The sequence below is a fragment of the Elgaria multicarinata genome, chromosome 3 (genome assembly GCF_023053635.1).
Source record: "Elgaria multicarinata webbii isolate HBS135686 ecotype San Diego chromosome 3, rElgMul1.1.pri, whole genome shotgun sequence".
Classification (NCBI taxonomy): Eukaryota; Metazoa; Chordata; class Lepidosauria; order Squamata; family Anguidae; genus Elgaria; species Elgaria multicarinata.
The window spans coordinates 86,037,775-86,054,630 of record NC_086173.1 but is presented as its reverse complement, the minus strand read 5'-3'; the positions used below and the strand labels follow the sequence as shown (position 1 = coordinate 86,054,630).

At 40.1% G+C, this 16,856-nt stretch overlaps 1 protein-coding gene across 8 annotated transcripts in view; it reads right to left on the bottom strand.

The window, feature by feature from the left end:
- Positions 1-2,519: 2,519 nt before the first annotated feature.
- Positions 2,520-16,856, bottom strand: part of MYOT (myotilin) — a 28,944-nt gene continuing 14,607 nt past the window's right edge. For 3 of the 8 annotated variants that reach the window (XM_063120784.1, XM_063120780.1, XM_063120786.1), the window contains 8 exons: positions 13,718-13,874; positions 11,505-11,606; positions 9,366-9,415; positions 8,522-8,654; positions 6,236-6,443; positions 5,484-5,649; positions 4,265-4,398; positions 2,520-3,126 (listed from right to left, as the gene is read on the bottom strand). In XM_063120784.1, the coding sequence (XP_062976854.1) occupies positions 2,951-3,126; positions 4,265-4,398; positions 5,484-5,649; positions 6,236-6,443; positions 8,522-8,654; positions 9,366-9,415; positions 11,505-11,606; positions 13,718-13,874 (1,126 nt within the window). In that variant the 3' untranslated portion in view covers positions 2,520-2,950. The remainder of the gene's footprint in view (positions 3,127-4,264; positions 4,399-5,483; positions 5,650-6,235; positions 6,444-8,521; positions 8,655-9,365; positions 9,416-11,504; positions 11,607-13,717; positions 13,875-16,856) is intronic. The other 5 variants (XM_063120785.1, XM_063120781.1, XM_063120787.1 and 2 more) reach the window with 3 other exon arrangements.

The following is a 16,856-nucleotide window of genomic DNA, read 5'->3' as shown; positions in this document are numbered from 1 at the left end:
CGGAAGTGCTATCTAGTGGCTTTATAATGAAACATATAGAACTTGCTGAGAAAGGAAGCCCTTGATTCGAAGCACGTGTCTGCCGTGTAAAGAAGCCGATCTTAATCCTGTGAAGAATCTGGAAGCAGAAGCCCCAGTAAGCGTGTGGGATTTTAGCCTCATGTGGGAAGCCCTATAACAGCAGCCCAGCATGAGTGGTAACATAAGCATGCGCTCTGGACTAGAGTATTTGTAGTTACAATAAGAAAGCTCTACCTTGAACAAACTGTTAAACATTTGGAACTTTCTTTAAATACTTCTTGCAAGCCAGGTCATGCAATGCACCAAATAAGAAAAAGCGTTCTGGGAACTCATAGTATTGAAATACTATTTCAATACCAGGCTAAGTATTTCAATACATAGTATTGAAATACTTAGCCTGGAGAAGAGAAGATTGAGGGGAGACATGACAGCACTCTTTAAATACTTAAAAGGTTGTCACACAGAGGAGGGCCAGGATCTCTTCTCGATCCTCCCAGAGTGCAGGACACGGAATAACGGGCTCAAGTTAAAGGAAGCCAGACTCCAGCTGGACATCAGGAAAAACTTCCTGACTGTTAGAGCAGTACGACAATGGAATCAGTTACCTAGGGAGGTTGTGGGCTCTCCCACACTAGAGACATTCAAGAGGCAGCTGGACAACCATCTGTCAGGGATGCTTTAGGGTGGATTCCTGTATTGAGCAGGGCGTTGGACTTGATGGCCTTGTAGGCCCCTTCCAACTCTGCTATTCTATGATTCTATGATACTTATGCTACAGTCTGTGCTGGCTCCAGGTTTCGGAGGGTCCATGGGCAAGGCAACTTCAATGGCCTCCTTCTCTGAATCTAACTTCTCACCATTATTGTCACTAGCTGCTATTTCCTCCTCCATCTCATCATTGCTACCATTTGCTTGCTTGACAAGCAGAATCGATTAACAAGTAGGCAATGACATCTACTGCTTCTCCTTCTCACCACACCATTATCTGGGGCAGTGAACAAGCAGGCTGCAATGGCAAGGAGGAGCAAATCCTCAAGGGCTCTTGCCAGTGGGGCCCTGCTGGGATGTGGGCCCTTGGCAAGTGTCCAACTATGTCTATGCTTGACACTGCCCCTGGCTGTAATCCTATATCCACTTCCCTGAATAAGTCTGATCGAAAGCAGTGGGACGTATCTATCTATCTATCTATCTATCTATCTATCTATCTATCTATCTCACACTCTTTGTATAAGTCTTGTCAATTATCATAATATCCTGACAACTGCATTAATCACCTAGACTTCGCCTACACAACTTGCAGAAAACTGTTATGCTACTGCAATCAGTATCAAAACTAATTAGATACAGAGAAACCAGTGCTCTAAGTAAAGATTTGGCATTATCAAGAGGAGCTACTAAAATTCTCAAAAAGTATGAGCAAAGTCCTGGATGAGTAACTTCCTGAGTACCATCCAGCCATTTCCCCCTTATGCCTTGAGTTCTGCAATCTCCCTGCAGGTGTGTCCTGATTAAGCTTCTTAGCATTGAGATGAAAACTTTGCAGTTTTTAAGGACTTGCAGCTTTCCTGGCATTTTTGTTTCCACACTACTTTTATTATACAGATATTGTTTGAAACAGCTTCCCTACTGTGCTTTGTTTCCTTTACTGCTATAGGATGAAGCATCAATCACTTGATGGATTCTTTGACTAGAAGCATTTCAAGGCAGTATTTGGTCCTCACAGCAGCTCCTATGTATTCTCCTGTAGTGCTTGCATGGAATCAAGTAGTGAACACTAACACTATAATAGTAGCAGAGTGCTGAAGGCTGTTCATGAAAAAAGGTAATTTGCAGACTCAATAAAGCAGGGGTGGAAAACTTGCGGCCCTCCAGATGTTTTGGCCTACAGCTCCCATCATCCCTCACAACTGGCTATGTTGGCTAGACTTGAAGAGAGTTGTAAGCCAAAATAATTGGGCTTTAAAGGGACATCTTTTCACATACAAAAACTTTCTCATGCTTAGATTAGGGAAGACTTCTCTAAATAAAGCAGTGTGTTCTTGATCATAGCACCCACCCTAGGAAGGGGACTAGTTAAGACCCTTAAAAGAAGAAGAAATCAGTTTCTGATATATGAGTTCCATTGCTGCTGTTTTTCCCACTGGAAGCTATGAAGTAGGTAGTACTATTTTATGATGGTTTAAGGGGAGAATTCTTATACATGTTGAGCAACTAAGTGATTTTTGAGAGCCTCCCTGTTCACATCACACTTTGGACTATAATGCAAGATATAAAATTCAAATAAATACGATTTGACTCCAAATATCAGTATCACAAATCTCTCATTTGTCTGACTTGAACCAAAGACCAGAATGACAATTCTCTTTATTTAAAATCCTTTTTATAAGACACTTTTGGGTATTTCTGCAATAGAAAGAGAATACCCAAAGGTCACATCATTAAAAAAAGAAGACGTTTGTCACACACTTGATTTCTAAAGATATGGCAAATGGCAAGTGTTATATTTAAAACTTTTATTTGCATTGGACATAAAACTTTCATTAAAAGCACTAAAGTTTATGTTTTAGTAGTCAGCCAGCATAAATTGTAGTATTATGGGGAGTGATAATAACAAAGCAGTATGAATACAAACTGTGTGACTGAATCTAGATGTATTCAAGCCATCTGCACTTTCATGATTGTCCACTGGCCAAATTCCTTGGCCTTTAACATTAGAAGTACAAACATTGATATTTCCTTCTGCTACAATCACACACATCGATCTTAGTAAAATCACAGCAGCAGGAAGTAAGAGCAAGAGTTAAATTATAAATAAAAATATATTAGGCATGTTTGCTAATCAGTGCAACCACCACTTAATTGAACCTATGCATTCTTCATAAGTGTCTGTTGCAGGAGCAATAGAAGTTTTCTTCCATATTATTGACAGTTAAAGTTCATCGCTCTCATAGAGTCCAGACTGTGCTGCCATACGCTGAAACTCTCCTTCATCAGGCAAGAAAGCTTGTTTCACATCCAGACCTTTACCGTTGAGTGCCAAGTATTTGCTAAAAGTTGGTCGAACTTTCAACGGCTTTGGGTTTGGAATTGGCTTGTATGTGTGAGCTGAAATACATTGTTAAAGAAAACAATGAGTTTAAGAAAGAGGGAGGGGAGAAGAGCTACAATACAATCAAATTAAGTCCACCACCCCCTCCTGCCCACTGGAGTTTGCCGTTGCACTACCCATGGCGTTCATGAAGGGGTTTGGGCAACAGTACTACTTAGACATCTGCATACACTGGCATGCATATCAGTACTTCCCATCTTGCACATGTCCAGGCTAATTCTATGCAGAATTTGGCCTGCCACTAACCTACTGATTTTAATGGACTTGGATCCACTTAACTGCACACGGCTGTTACTTGCACTATATCTAAAGTAAAGCAAATGCACACCTCCCCCAAATATGCCCCTTCTAGCCTCACTCCTGAACCAAAATACCCCAAAGTAGGAGCATTGTCATGCATGTGATTTAATAAGGTCTTAAACACCGGTCTTAAAAGAATTGCATTGGCTGCCTATATGCTTCCAGTCGGAATTCAAGGTGTGGGCAATGACATTCAAAGCCCTAAATGGCTTGGGACCTCAGTACTTGAGGGAGCGCCTCTCCCTATATATGCCTGCCCGAGATTTGAGATCTGTTGGAGGAGCCCTCCTCTGCGTCCCACCAACGTGAAACATACATTATGGTGGGGCGTGGGAGAGGGCTTTCTCTGATGAGGCACCTCGCTTGTGGAATACCCTCCCCCTTGGAGGCCCGACGGGCACCGACACTGGCTTTGTTTCAGTGCCAAGTTAAAACATCACTTTTTATCAAAGCCTTCGGGGGAGGGGAGGTAAATTCCCCATGGTTACACATAGTTTTAATTGATTTTAATTGTTTTTAAAAAAATTATACCAGTTTTAATTTGTTAACAATTTAATACATTTTTAGCTGTCTAAATTATTTAAGTTAATATTGTTCTGATTTTATCTGTATACCGCTCTGAGATCCCAGTGATAATAGGTCAGGATACAAATGTTTTACTAAATAAAAATAATAATAAACAAGCTGGTAAGCAATGGCTAATTCCTGCCTGAGGGATTGAGTTACCCCAAATGGGTGCGTGGACGAGACAATAACTGCATGTAGTGCTTAGGGAAGACCCAAGTATGAATGAATTTACACTCACATTTGCCAAAGAAAAAAAGTATTGCTTACTAGCTACATCCAACCTGGCATGGCATGTTGCTACTCCTGCTTCATTGACTGCAGACACTGTGTACCAACCAGCATCTTTTTTATTTGTATTGTGGATCAGCAAGCAAACCTTTCCAGATGTATCATGAAACATACTAGGAAAGAGAAAGAGGGGAGGGGAGGGGAGGATGAAATTTTCTCGACTTGACAAAAACGCATTTGTGAAGAAGCAGTTTCCACATTTTTCTCCAATGGGACTTGAGAGCATTTTCAGACATTTCTAAGCCAGATACAGTATTGGTACTGATTGGAACTCAAGGACACTGCTAGGCAGTATCAAGTCATATAAGCAAGCTCTCATAGTGTGGACCCCCTCTCTCAGTGCCCTAAGTCCCAGCAGTTTCTGATATTCTACAAAGTCCAGGCATGCATTGAATGACTTTTCTCTAGAATCAACACTATCTAGTTCTAGATCTCTCCAAGTACATATGCTCTCCCACACTGCAGTTTAAAGACACTTTTTTGTGGAACAGTAATATTGCTAGGAAAACTCCAAAGCAATTAATGTAACAATTCTTGCTATTAATCTTATTTTAAGAACGTTTACCCTGGTTTTCATTATAAAGAACTCCAAACAGCTTACAGCAAAACATTAAGATACTCTTACTACAGTCATAAAACACCCCTGACAACCAATAAATCCAACAAAAAATATTAATATTAAATGGTGGGAATAATACTCAGTAAAAGCAGACAGTAAGGAGATAGAAGCCATCAACCTCCTCAAAGCTTCCCTAAAAAGCCACATTTGAACAAGTCAGCAAACAGCACATAAAGATGGGTTCAGGCAGGCTTCTCTGAAGGACTCTTCACAGTTCAGTGCCACAACTGAGAAGGTCCTGACCTTATATTCACTCTCAAATCTCAATTGGCAGGACAACCTGGGGAAGGACTTCCGATATTGATTTGAGTATGCAGGAGGAAGGCACAATATAAGAGAAGGAAGTCCTTAATACAGATCAATCCTTTTTTCTTATGAGTAGATTCCCCAGCAGACTCTATATAAAAGCAGTATTTTAATCCTTTAATCTGGACTTCCCCAACCTGGTGTCCTCCAGATGTTTGGAAGGCAACTTCAACATTCCTAATCCTTGGCCATGTTGGGTGGGAATGATGGGAGCTGAAGTTCAAAATATCTGGAAGACACCAGGTTGTGCAGGCTCATCTGAGGGATACCTACCTGATTCTGTCTGTATTGAATTGTACCATTTCGTTATTTCTTTTCCAGTAGATCTGTGGTGGGGGAATAGCAGACACTTGGCATTCAAGTCTGGCTGAATCCCCCTCATAAACTTTTGTGCTTTGTGGTTTAAAGATGAACACGGGGGCTTTCCGGTGTTCTCGTGCTGGAGATTGTAAAGATAAGAAAAGGGGAGAGAAAAGTTTTTTTAAAAAAACTCTTAAAGGGAAAAACTGGAAAGAGCCACGTATAACTACGAGATACTACAAGTGAAAGCAAATAAAAACTGTATCTTGGACAGCATGATGAGCAGCACACATGGTTGGCTTGGCTCGGCTCAGTGGCTCAGTTTTGAACCCTGGAGTTGACCTAACAAAGTTATTAATATGAATTTGGCAATTTACTTCAGTATCAGTGATGGTGGATCCATATGGGCATGCTGGAGCCGTACTCAAGATTAAAGTGAAGGGAGACCCTGTCCAGGGTAGGGAGAGAAGATCAGCTCCAACACATGCATCTTGGGGTTAATAAGATGTTTCTCAGTGACATCAGAGGCTCATCACCTTGGATGACATTTGGAAATTCCAATAAGAAATTTCAAGTTTTAGTCTCATTATGTCACTATCATTTAAAGTTGGACGTCTTGAACCAGAGATGTACTTCACGTATAGGTCCTGCGAACTAATAATAATACATAGAATACATCAGTTGAAGAAGAAAATAGTTTTGAAGTAGACAAAGCTCTCTCATACCAATAACATCTAGCTTTACTCTAAAGGAAGCTTCTCCAGCACGATTAAAAGCCACGCACTCCCAGGTTCCTGCATCATAAACCCGGACGACTTCGAAAATGAATGAGTGGAAGCCTTTTTCAGAAACAATCATTTTATGAAAGTCATCTGGGTGAACCAGTCTTCCATTTAAGTACCATGACACATCTGGAGCTGGTAGTCCACTGACCTGCAAGGGAAAGACAGCAGTTACTCAGGGGCAGTGACAGTATAAATGTATTGTGGTACTACAGTTTATGGCCAAGGGCATGTCTACATGTGAACATCCTGTATTCTTCATTTAATGATCTATTACATTTTTATCCTGATTTTTTATTCCCACAACAATCCCATGAGGTGGGTTAGGCAAAGAGATGGAGATTGGCCCAAGGCAACTCAGTAAGCTTGTGGCCGACCAGGATTTGAACCTAAATCCAACATTTCTCACTGTAGCATGAAGTCACTGTGGGTAGCATCATCAGAAAAAGGAATTATAAGAAGTTGTATATGGGGTTTTACACTTCCATCACCCACAATCCATGTGTCATAGGTGCTTGTCCCATGATTCCCCCTAATTTGTTCATCTTTTAGATGTATTTGATTAGACCAGGAGGTGGTATTGCAGACTGCTCCATCCCTGAGTTCAGCAGAAAATGCTATTGGCACCTGTGCCCATGACCACTTGTTTTGAGGGGTATTGGAATACTTCTGGCACTAACCAACAAATGCTCCGCATACCTCAGGGCTATCTAGCAACATGAGCCATCACTCTAACATCACTTTGATTTGCTTTTATTTATATTTTGTGAGACTTAAACAGCATTTCTTCTGCATCATGGAAGATTGCTGTGGAAAAGTTTGGCAGCACCCCATCCACCTGCACCCCCAATATAAAAGAAATGGATTACTTGTATGTCCTCTAAAGCACTTTTATGTCGAAATGTGTGTAGTACAGCCATGTAAATTGTAATGTTTTGAGAATCATGGCAGATAATGGCTTTCCAACGTGTACCCAGCAACTGCTCTGTATGAAGAATCATTGCACACTTTGCAACAAGTAAGTGTAGCATTTGTACCTAGTTTTGTAACATATGAAGAAACAGAACTGGGTTCACACTACAATGTCTATGAAAAGGAGTAGATTGTCAAATTTAATTTTGTGCTGCAAGTCAAGAACGATTTGTGCAGAGTTGTTGTAATGGCTTTAGAATCTAATTTTGTCCTGCTCTGTTTTCTAGAGCTTAAAATAAATTTTAAAAGAAAAATTTGGACAGAAGAAGAACAAGGAATGGGTTTTGTGAACTGCACAGAGGGCTTCAGCTATGAAGCACTATAGAAATATAATAAATGAAACGTACTATGAAAATATGCACAGTATATAGTGATGTAAGTGACTTTGGCTGTATGAAATAAATTGTATGACACAAAACTGGGTCACAAGAGTTGATGTCTGAACATACAAGACGAGGCCAGGACATCTGTGTCACGTTGCTTGTGCTATTAGTATAATGCTCATTGGGCTGTGAAACCTTTCAGACCTTTCGGCTCATTAGCAGCTTTTTGTCAGCATGCAGGCAAGGCTACCAACAAAAGGTCACAAGAACATTAACTGAATTCTACCTAGATTGTCCTTTCTATAAGGTCACCAATCACAACACAAACTACAATAACCACCTGGTTTCCAGAAAACACATTGCTCCAAAATTTGTACAGTAGCACTTAAAAGAGAGAGAGAGAGATGTGGTAAAGGCCAATAGCTTACATGGCTCTAAAGGGAGATTAGATAGATTCATGGAGGTTACAGGTTTAATCTAATTTTTTAAGTATCAGATGAGTATTAGGAGAAACAAAAGGGGAAACCAATCATCTTCATGTCCCATTTCTGAATTTCTAGGGGCCATCTGACTGGCCACATCTCAAAACAGAATCCTGAACTAAATGGACCTTAGGAACAAACTAAATGTTCAGTAAAGTACTCATAGCAGAGCTAAGCATGCTAGCTTTTCCCTACTCTCTTGTAAGTGTGCATCGCCCCGATTCAAATTGTGACCACAGTGCTCTAGGAAGAAGGATTTTAACCTTCACCCCTCACCCATTTTTTGTGTGACATTCCATCCACGTTTTTTTTAAAGTCTCCATTGACTCCAATGGAGTTGTGCATGCGTTACAGAACGTTTAGCATGGGCCTCAGTCTGATCCAGTAAGGTAAATCATAAAACAATCAAAGTATCAACTGTGTTATAAATGCTTGGAATTATGTATTATTACCTTGAAATCAATCCTGCAGAATCGTCCTTCTTCAACTGTTATATCTTCAGGCACTTGCAAGAAACGTGGTTGAAAAAACTTCTCCTGGATTGAGCCTTGCTCATTCCTCTCCCCTCTTGAAGATGGCCTGCTCCTAAAGTGCATATTAAAACGTCGGTGAAGTATTCCTATATAACCTTTCTTCCATGCCCTCCACACATCTCAAGCTCACTGAGCATGCAGTAATAGTTTCATTGCATGGTAGTCGAGTGAGGGTAATTCCCAGAGCAGGGGTGGGCAATTTGTGGCCTTCCAGATATTTTGGCCTACAACTTCCATCATCCCACACCGCTGGCTTGGGGTGGTGGGTGTTGTAGGCCAAAACATCTAGAGAGCCAAAACATCTAGAGGGCCACAACTTGGCCATCCCTGTCCTACAGGAACAAAATTATAATTCTAGTTTTGCACTTTCACTGTGGTAGCAGATCATCCAGGTCAGTTATGCATATTTTACACATGACAGCTCCTACCTTTGGCTTCATGGCATTTATGTAATACCTTGTGCCTTATAGTTTTCACTTAAAGTCAGGTTGAATATTCATTTTTAATGGTTCCACTGCTTCTAAGATCCATTGCATATGTCTTGAAGCATGTGAGTTAAACTCACTGCCTTACAATGATCAGGACATTGATAGCTTCCCAGCCACTTCACTAAATACAACTTTAGTTATTGGTTTAGTCAATGTTCAGCCCACACAGTAGGCATAACACTCCACACAAACAGTCGTTTGCAGTTTGGATCATATTGTGTGTGATCCGATTACCCTCTATATGCCTTGCTTCTGAAGTTCTGCATAAGACGTACCTTACTTGTGGCGTAGGAACTTGCAGCCGTGTGCTTTCCATGTTCTGCTGCTGAGAAAGCCAAAAAAAGTTAACTCATCACTGCTTTATCTTGATAGACAGTTATGACAGAGTCAGAACTGAACATCCACTGCTTAAATTTGCTGGAGTAGCAAATTATTGATTTTTCACAAGGACTTTTTATTGTAGAATATAACAGTGATCTCCTACCTAGAGCAACACTTTTTTATTGCAGAAAATGTTGATACTACTTTGCATTTTTAAATATAAAATCCCAAAGGCAGTCCCAAATAAAATCATAAAACAGTAATAAAATCATAAAATATATAATAAATATATATATTTCTAATGCACATTCAGCAGCAGTGACAAATGCCATCAGGGCTCATGTGCCATAGGGAATGATACAATTCTTTCCACAGGTTCAAAGTACTTGGCAATCATGTAGCCTTTGTTAGAGGAGGGGGGGACTATTATCCCACTGGAATATCTGAAATGGGAGCTAGGGACACAGTGTCCTTCAGCTGAGCAGGAAATAGAAGTCCAGTCACTTTAATACAGTATTGGCAAGAGCAGTGTTGTGCAAACTCACAAAAGGGTACCAATGGCAATCAACACATCTTAAGCTGGAAAATATTTTCCTTGTTAGATCACAGTGCTAGAGCTAGTTATGTTTTCCAATAACTTTTTAACCAAATCACATGAACTTTATGAGCAACTGGAGATTTTTTTTAATACCCCAACTTGAAACACCCATTTAACATTTTGAAGAACAGATGTAATTGAATTCAATACAAGGTATAATTCAGGCACAGAGGTATTCCTACCACTTTAGCAATGGGGACAGTTAAATATAGGAAGTGCAGCACTGACAGTTCTAGGTATTTTTGTATTCATCACAGTATGGTATAAGCTCTGCGACAAGTTCTTCACATCTGCTGACTGCATTTTGGTTGTGCAGGCTAAAAAACATTTTACACCACCGTGGGTTCACAACCCTCTAATACGGGTGGTAAATTTGCTATGCCTTGATGGGATATTGGCTGCTTTTTTAAAAATAATAATCTCTAGTGTTGTTTTATGCTCATCAACCAATAGGGAAGTATAAATTCAACAGCTGAATGGGTCACTGACAACAGCTTCTAGGGCAAAACACACATTAAACTAATGATCATCAATCTGGTATTTACCTATGGCCACGGATGTGAACTTCCCCTCCTCTCCTCCTCCCACCCCTCCCCAGCAATCAATGGCTTTCCAATTAAAGACCCTTCCATTTTCTTTTTACAAGTTAATGGAGCAAATACTACTTCTCTGGAGCCATACATCCCCTGTCCAAGACCCCATTATTTTAACTGCAGAAGGCAAGTGTGGCCCCACATTCAATTGTTGCATTTACTTGAATGGAGAAACAAATGTATCTGCCATTAGGTGAACCATTGATATAAATGGACCAAACTCATTCACATGAGCATTCTTTTGCCGCAGTCACCATCAGCTTTCTTCATCCTATGGTCTTCACCACTCCTACAACTCCATAGCTTCTTGACCTCTTGCTTCACCTGTTCTCTTCCCATTAACCTTACTTCTGCCTCTGGGCTGTGATGACTATGGGAGGCCAGGTGGGCCACATTTGAGCAAGCCTATACTAAAAAGCATGGAGCATCTGTCAACTGAGCTTCATCCCATTTTCCTTGTACTATTATTGCAGTGTTTGCTTTATTTTATAAATGGGCTCGATTTACAAGACTTGGGGAGGGAGAGAAATCACCTCATGGTGAGAGACAAAATCTTCAATTACTTGTTGGAAAGAGCTACATGGAGTAGGTCATCAAGAAGATCCAATACAGTTTGGAAATCACTAACCTGTGCAAATTCTAGAAACACAGTGGGTATCCTAGCAGTGCTACTGATTATATAACCCAATTCTACATGGATATTAATATGAGGCATTTGAAATGATAATATCATCATGAGGACGATAACTATGGGCACCCAGAGACCACCACAAATTCTCCTTCATCTCCTACGTCCAATTCGCATCATAAAGAGTCCCTAATCTCCAGCAATACTTTATTTTTGCAAATCCCAAGAAGTCTCCCAGATTGTATAGAGACAATTAAAAAAACAAACCACTTACATGTGGGTCCTGTGGATTTTCTTCACTCTGAGGTTCAAACACAGATGCAGCATTTTCTGGTCCAAGTAACCTGCGAGCCATCCTCTCTTCGTAGGTTAAACGCTTAACACAGGCCAAAGTGAAAAGAAAAATTAGTTAGAAAAGGCCAGGGAGTGGCTTTAATTGGGCTTTAATTGTCATTCAGCATTACAGAGCTCACCACAGAAGAAAATGTTCATGGGAATATTCATTTCTGGTAAAAGAAGTGGTATCATACCAATAGAGAGCTGCTGAATTATGTGTGCAGTCTATATATCAATGTATCACAGGCCGTTTCTACACAGGCCTTTTCCCCCAGGATCATCCCTGTGCATGCAAATGACTCACAGGGGATCCTGGGAGCAGGCAGAGACGATCCCTCCATTTTCCTGGGATAATCCTAATCACCATATTTTGATTGAGGGACTGATCAAGCCAGCGCTTCCAGTTTATCTTCGATATTAGCCTGTTGCACATTTTCCTGAGTTTGTGTTGTTTCTTGATATCTGCCTCTCTTACATCACTAGGAAGTATTGCACAACCAACAAAACTCCTTGAAGTATTTCACTATTTTATTTACTCAGAGAATTGCTTTTTCTTCCCTGCAATCTTAAAAATTGAGAAAGGAATACATGGACAAGTACATGATCCTATTCAATAAAAATAAAAAGATAACGTTGTTATCTTTTCGGCGCCAGGTCAAGACTTTTCTCTTCTCCCAGGCATTTTAACAGCATTTAACAACGTTAAGTTTGTTTTTAATGGACCCCAGAATTCTTGTTTTTAAATGGATACTGTTGTTTTATACGGTTTTTATGTTTTTTTAATTTGTGTATACTTTTAATGTTTACTATTTTTAATTGTTGTAAACCGCCCAGAGAGCTTCGGCTGTGGGGCGGTATATAAATGTAATAAATAAATAAAAAATAAATAAAAAGAGTTAATCTGGATGCCATGTCTCTCTCAGGGTACTTCTTGTTAATACACAAAATTGACCCAAAACTGTTTTTTTTATTTTTGTTTTTGCTGCTGCACCCACACCTTGCTACACAATCCAAACACACACCTTGGAAAAAGCTAGATACACACCTTTCCTCAGAAGATTATTGATATCCAAATAAAGCACCAAATTAATTTCAGAGATCAGCTCTCATAAAGGGAAGTTTTAACTCATTTGGACTAGAATCAGCCTGAACCAACACATAAGGGCAGAATTGAGAATGTATTAGTATAGTATCAAGGGCTCTATGTAAACTCAAGGTGCAGACGGTCAGGATTAAAATAGATTGCCTTTTGCAGTTCCACCCCCACGGAAAGGGGAAAGATGAGCAGAATGCAACAGCATATCTTTTAAAGGGGTATGAGTAAGGTGGGAAAAGTAGTACAAAGCACACACAGCGTTACCAATGAAAATAGCAGCCCTGGGTTGATTTCCTTCCTCCCACTCTAACATCTAGTTCAACCTACCCAGTATCCTGGCATCATTACAATGATGTGCCTTCTCCCCTCTCCTCCAACCTCCTTATCAACGACTGCTTCTGAGAAATACATGGCAACACTGCCAGGAGACAGGTAAGTTGAAATAGGCACCACAGAAGGATAGTGGGTCAGAGAGCCATTCTCAGTGGCACCCAGTATTAATATTATTAGTAGCCAATTGTCCCCTACCACATACCCTGACATACTTTTCATGGTTGCATTGATCCCTCACATCCTTGCTGATGGATTATATGACCGCAGACAGTGGTATCAACTACAAATCACAGGATTACACCCACAAAACGCAGTTGATGCGAAAGCAAGCACTGGTGGCTCAGGAGACACCTTATACCCAAGACGTCACTGCTGCTAAAGCTCAATAGCTCTGGATGACAAGAGCTCCAGTGGAATCACCTTCATTCTGAAATGAGCACATTCAGTATTAAACATGCTCCTAGATTAATCTGGAGAATGAGTCTGCTTGACAGGCATCAAACAGTTTTCAGTGGGCATTGCAACATACACATAGTCACACCTCAAAGTTCTTTCTCACTCTCACACACACGCACATAAAGAAGTGGGCCTACACTGATTAATTTCATTTAAGGAGCTCAAACTGTAGGAAAGCGAAGCTCAGAGTGATTCGGCTCAATCATTAACTTGTTAACACCCCTCTACCAGATATACTGTATTCTGCACATGATATGTTTTCTTACTTGGTTTCCGTTATGGAGAAGGTTATCTTTACATCGTAGTTTTCTTTCCAAGTCTTGAATGAGGGCGTCTTTCGTTCCTTGTATCTCTCTGTCAGAAGTCTTCTGCACTTGTCTGGTGCTGCTGGTTTGCTTTTTGTACATAGGCTTTGAATAACTGCTAATTTAGGAAAGAAGAAGGGCGAACAGGTCATTATTTGGGGCTGGAGGTATGACATAGTACTGAAGAAAACTCCATTAAGAGTTTGTATTGTCGGCCAGGTCATATGCAAGGAGGACACCATCAGTACCATATGTATTACCCTCTATGTGACTTATATCATGTGGGGCCAAAAAAATAAGGTTTAGAAGAAGAAAAATAAAGATTGTTGAACCATGGGACTCTTTTTGGTCCATTCCTGATTTTTTACTTTTTATTGAATGCTCTTCTAACTATAGGGTACAAAGGAAGAGGGAAATAGTGTATTAATTCAGTAGAAATATTGCATATTTTTCCAGTAGGCTATGTCCCACCTATTTGTTTTCTAAGATCTAGGACAATATCTTTAGAGAAGAGATTTGAAAACAGACACTTGCCCATGGTTCTTGTTTCCAACAAGGCAACTGTGATAGCCAACTTCTTTAGTTTTAAAGATAGAGAGACAAGGAATCTCTCAAGCCCAGCAATTCTAAGTCAGGTCATGTGATAACGGAGAGGCAAATCTGTTGCGTCCTCCTACCTAGGGAGGTTGTGGGCTTTCCCACACTAGATTCATTCAAGAGGCAGCTGGTCAACCATCTGTCAGGGATGCTTTAGGGTGGATTCCTGCATGGAGCAGGGGGTTGGACTCGATGGCCTTGTAGGCCCCTTCCAGCTCTGCTATTCTATGATTCTATGAAGCCATGGCGGAAAGTAGGGATAGATTTCCCCCCTTCTTTTTACCTCAGTACAGTGTTCCCTTCTATTGATTATAACGGGATGGAATATCCCTATGCCAGACTATCGAAGTCTATATTAGGCCCACTTAGGGAGATCCAAAATTGGCTTTGAATCCACCCCCATCATAACCTGTTTCAGGGCCTTACTCTTGCTACTGTTGGCAGCATTTTGCCAGTGGAGCTCTCTGTGGGCACAGTAGACTCCCACCCCCCAATACTAAAACTCATCCAGCAATGAGGTTAGGATTGAATTTTAGATCTCTGAAAATCTAATTACAATAAGATCTTATTTCATTTAATAAAAGATTAAACTGTCCAAATACTAGCCCATGTTTTTATGGGTTAGTCCATATTTTTAGTTTATATCTTGTTGGCAATTCACCTATAATCGTTGTGCGCCCATGAACAAGCACACAATGAATGCTTATTATGTCTTACAGCAGGATTGATGATACTGAGCATCTATTCCTGAATCTGCCTTACTTGCATGTTACTTTCCACATCAATTCACTATTGTGTCTTCCATTTGTCATCCTCCACGCAATTTCTCAATTTCAGAGAGCTTTGGCTATTGGGCGGTATAGAAATGTAATAAATAAATAAATAAATAAAATTCTATACATGTTTACTTGCATTATAGTCTCACAGACTACAGTGGAACTTAATTCTTGGTAAACAGTTTTAGGATTGCAGGCCTAGTCTTAAAGATGGACTAGGATTCCATGGCTCACAAGGTGTTGAGGTCTTAAATAGTGGTATTATAAAATACCATGCATTCCTTTAATGTATTATTGTAGTTGCCTCAGGAATAATGTATTATTGTAGTTGCCTCAGGAATTTTACACATAAAATTCCTAAATAGAATTACAAATCGCACTGCTATGCCCAAACTTCTTCTTTGCCCACCTGTGTTTCAGTCCTATTATTATTAGGAAACATTCCTTCAGGTATTAGGCAGAATGTGGATGCCATTGCTTTTCACAGCAGAGTAGAACGAGGGTTGGGGGATGGAAAAGTGTGAACATTCTGTGTTATTTGAAATACCAGTGAGTTGTCCCTTATTCTGGGAACACACACACGTCTTCCAATTGTTGACTAGCTCATTTTTCTGTTTAGCTTTCATTAAATATTTCAAAGTTTTTAAAAAGTGGGTAAAAACCCTTCTTCCATTTTCCATTATATATTCTCCTGTTTTAAGTCAATTTATGTATTGGCAAACACACAGAATACTGAAAAGCAACAGGATCTAGCTTCCATTGAAGTCACCAAATATTTTCCCCTTAGGACTGGATTGTACCCAAGTGTGAAACTGCCACTTATTCTATGTCAGTTGCTTAGTGTGTGGATACACAGAACGGAAGCAGGATATGTTCAAAGGGAAAGAATTACCAAGGCTGAAATCCTAGATACTCCCAAGTGAGAAAGTATAAGCCTGCAGAACACAGTAAGACTTAAGTTGCAATCCTATGCATGTTTAGACAGAAAAAGATCCCACAACTCCCAGAATTCCCTAGCCAGCCTGGGTAATTCTGGGAGTTGTAGGACTTTATTCTGTCTCAATATGCAAAGGGGTCCATCTTAACAGTGTTAAACAGAAGTAACAGTAAAGTCCTAAGCATGTTTTCACAGAAGTAAGTCCTAGAACTTATGTCTGTTTAGGATTACAGCTAAATTGCTTAGTGGGCTAGTCCTACTAAAGCATAAAGTAGGAATCACCCCAGACGAGCTATAACTCTTTTCTTTTAAAGAGGACAGAGCCATAATTTATGTTTTTAAAAACCTCTGGAAAGACACAAAGGATATTTATTTGACTTAATACAAAACCATTCATCCAACAGGGTTAGGGAATTTGTAGTTTTCTAGATATTGATAAAGTGCCACTCCCATAATCCCTGACGATTGGCCATGCTCTTTGGGGGTTGTAGTTCAACAACATCTGGAGGGCCACAGGTTCCCCACCACTGCATTAAAAAAACCCTTAATAGTCATGACTTTTGCCATAATCTAGTCAACTGCTGCATCTTTCTCCACAAAAGAGGCCAACTGTGAAAAAAAGCCAAGGTGAAGAGCATTCACATATTATGCATTTGAGACCTGGTATGTGAAGGATGGATGTTCTGCATCTATTTTTATTTTTCAGCCAGGTCTTGCCTTTCCTTATATTAAGCTTTGGAAAGCCCCATGCCGCATACCTCCCATCTCTTAGCATTCGAAAAACAAAACA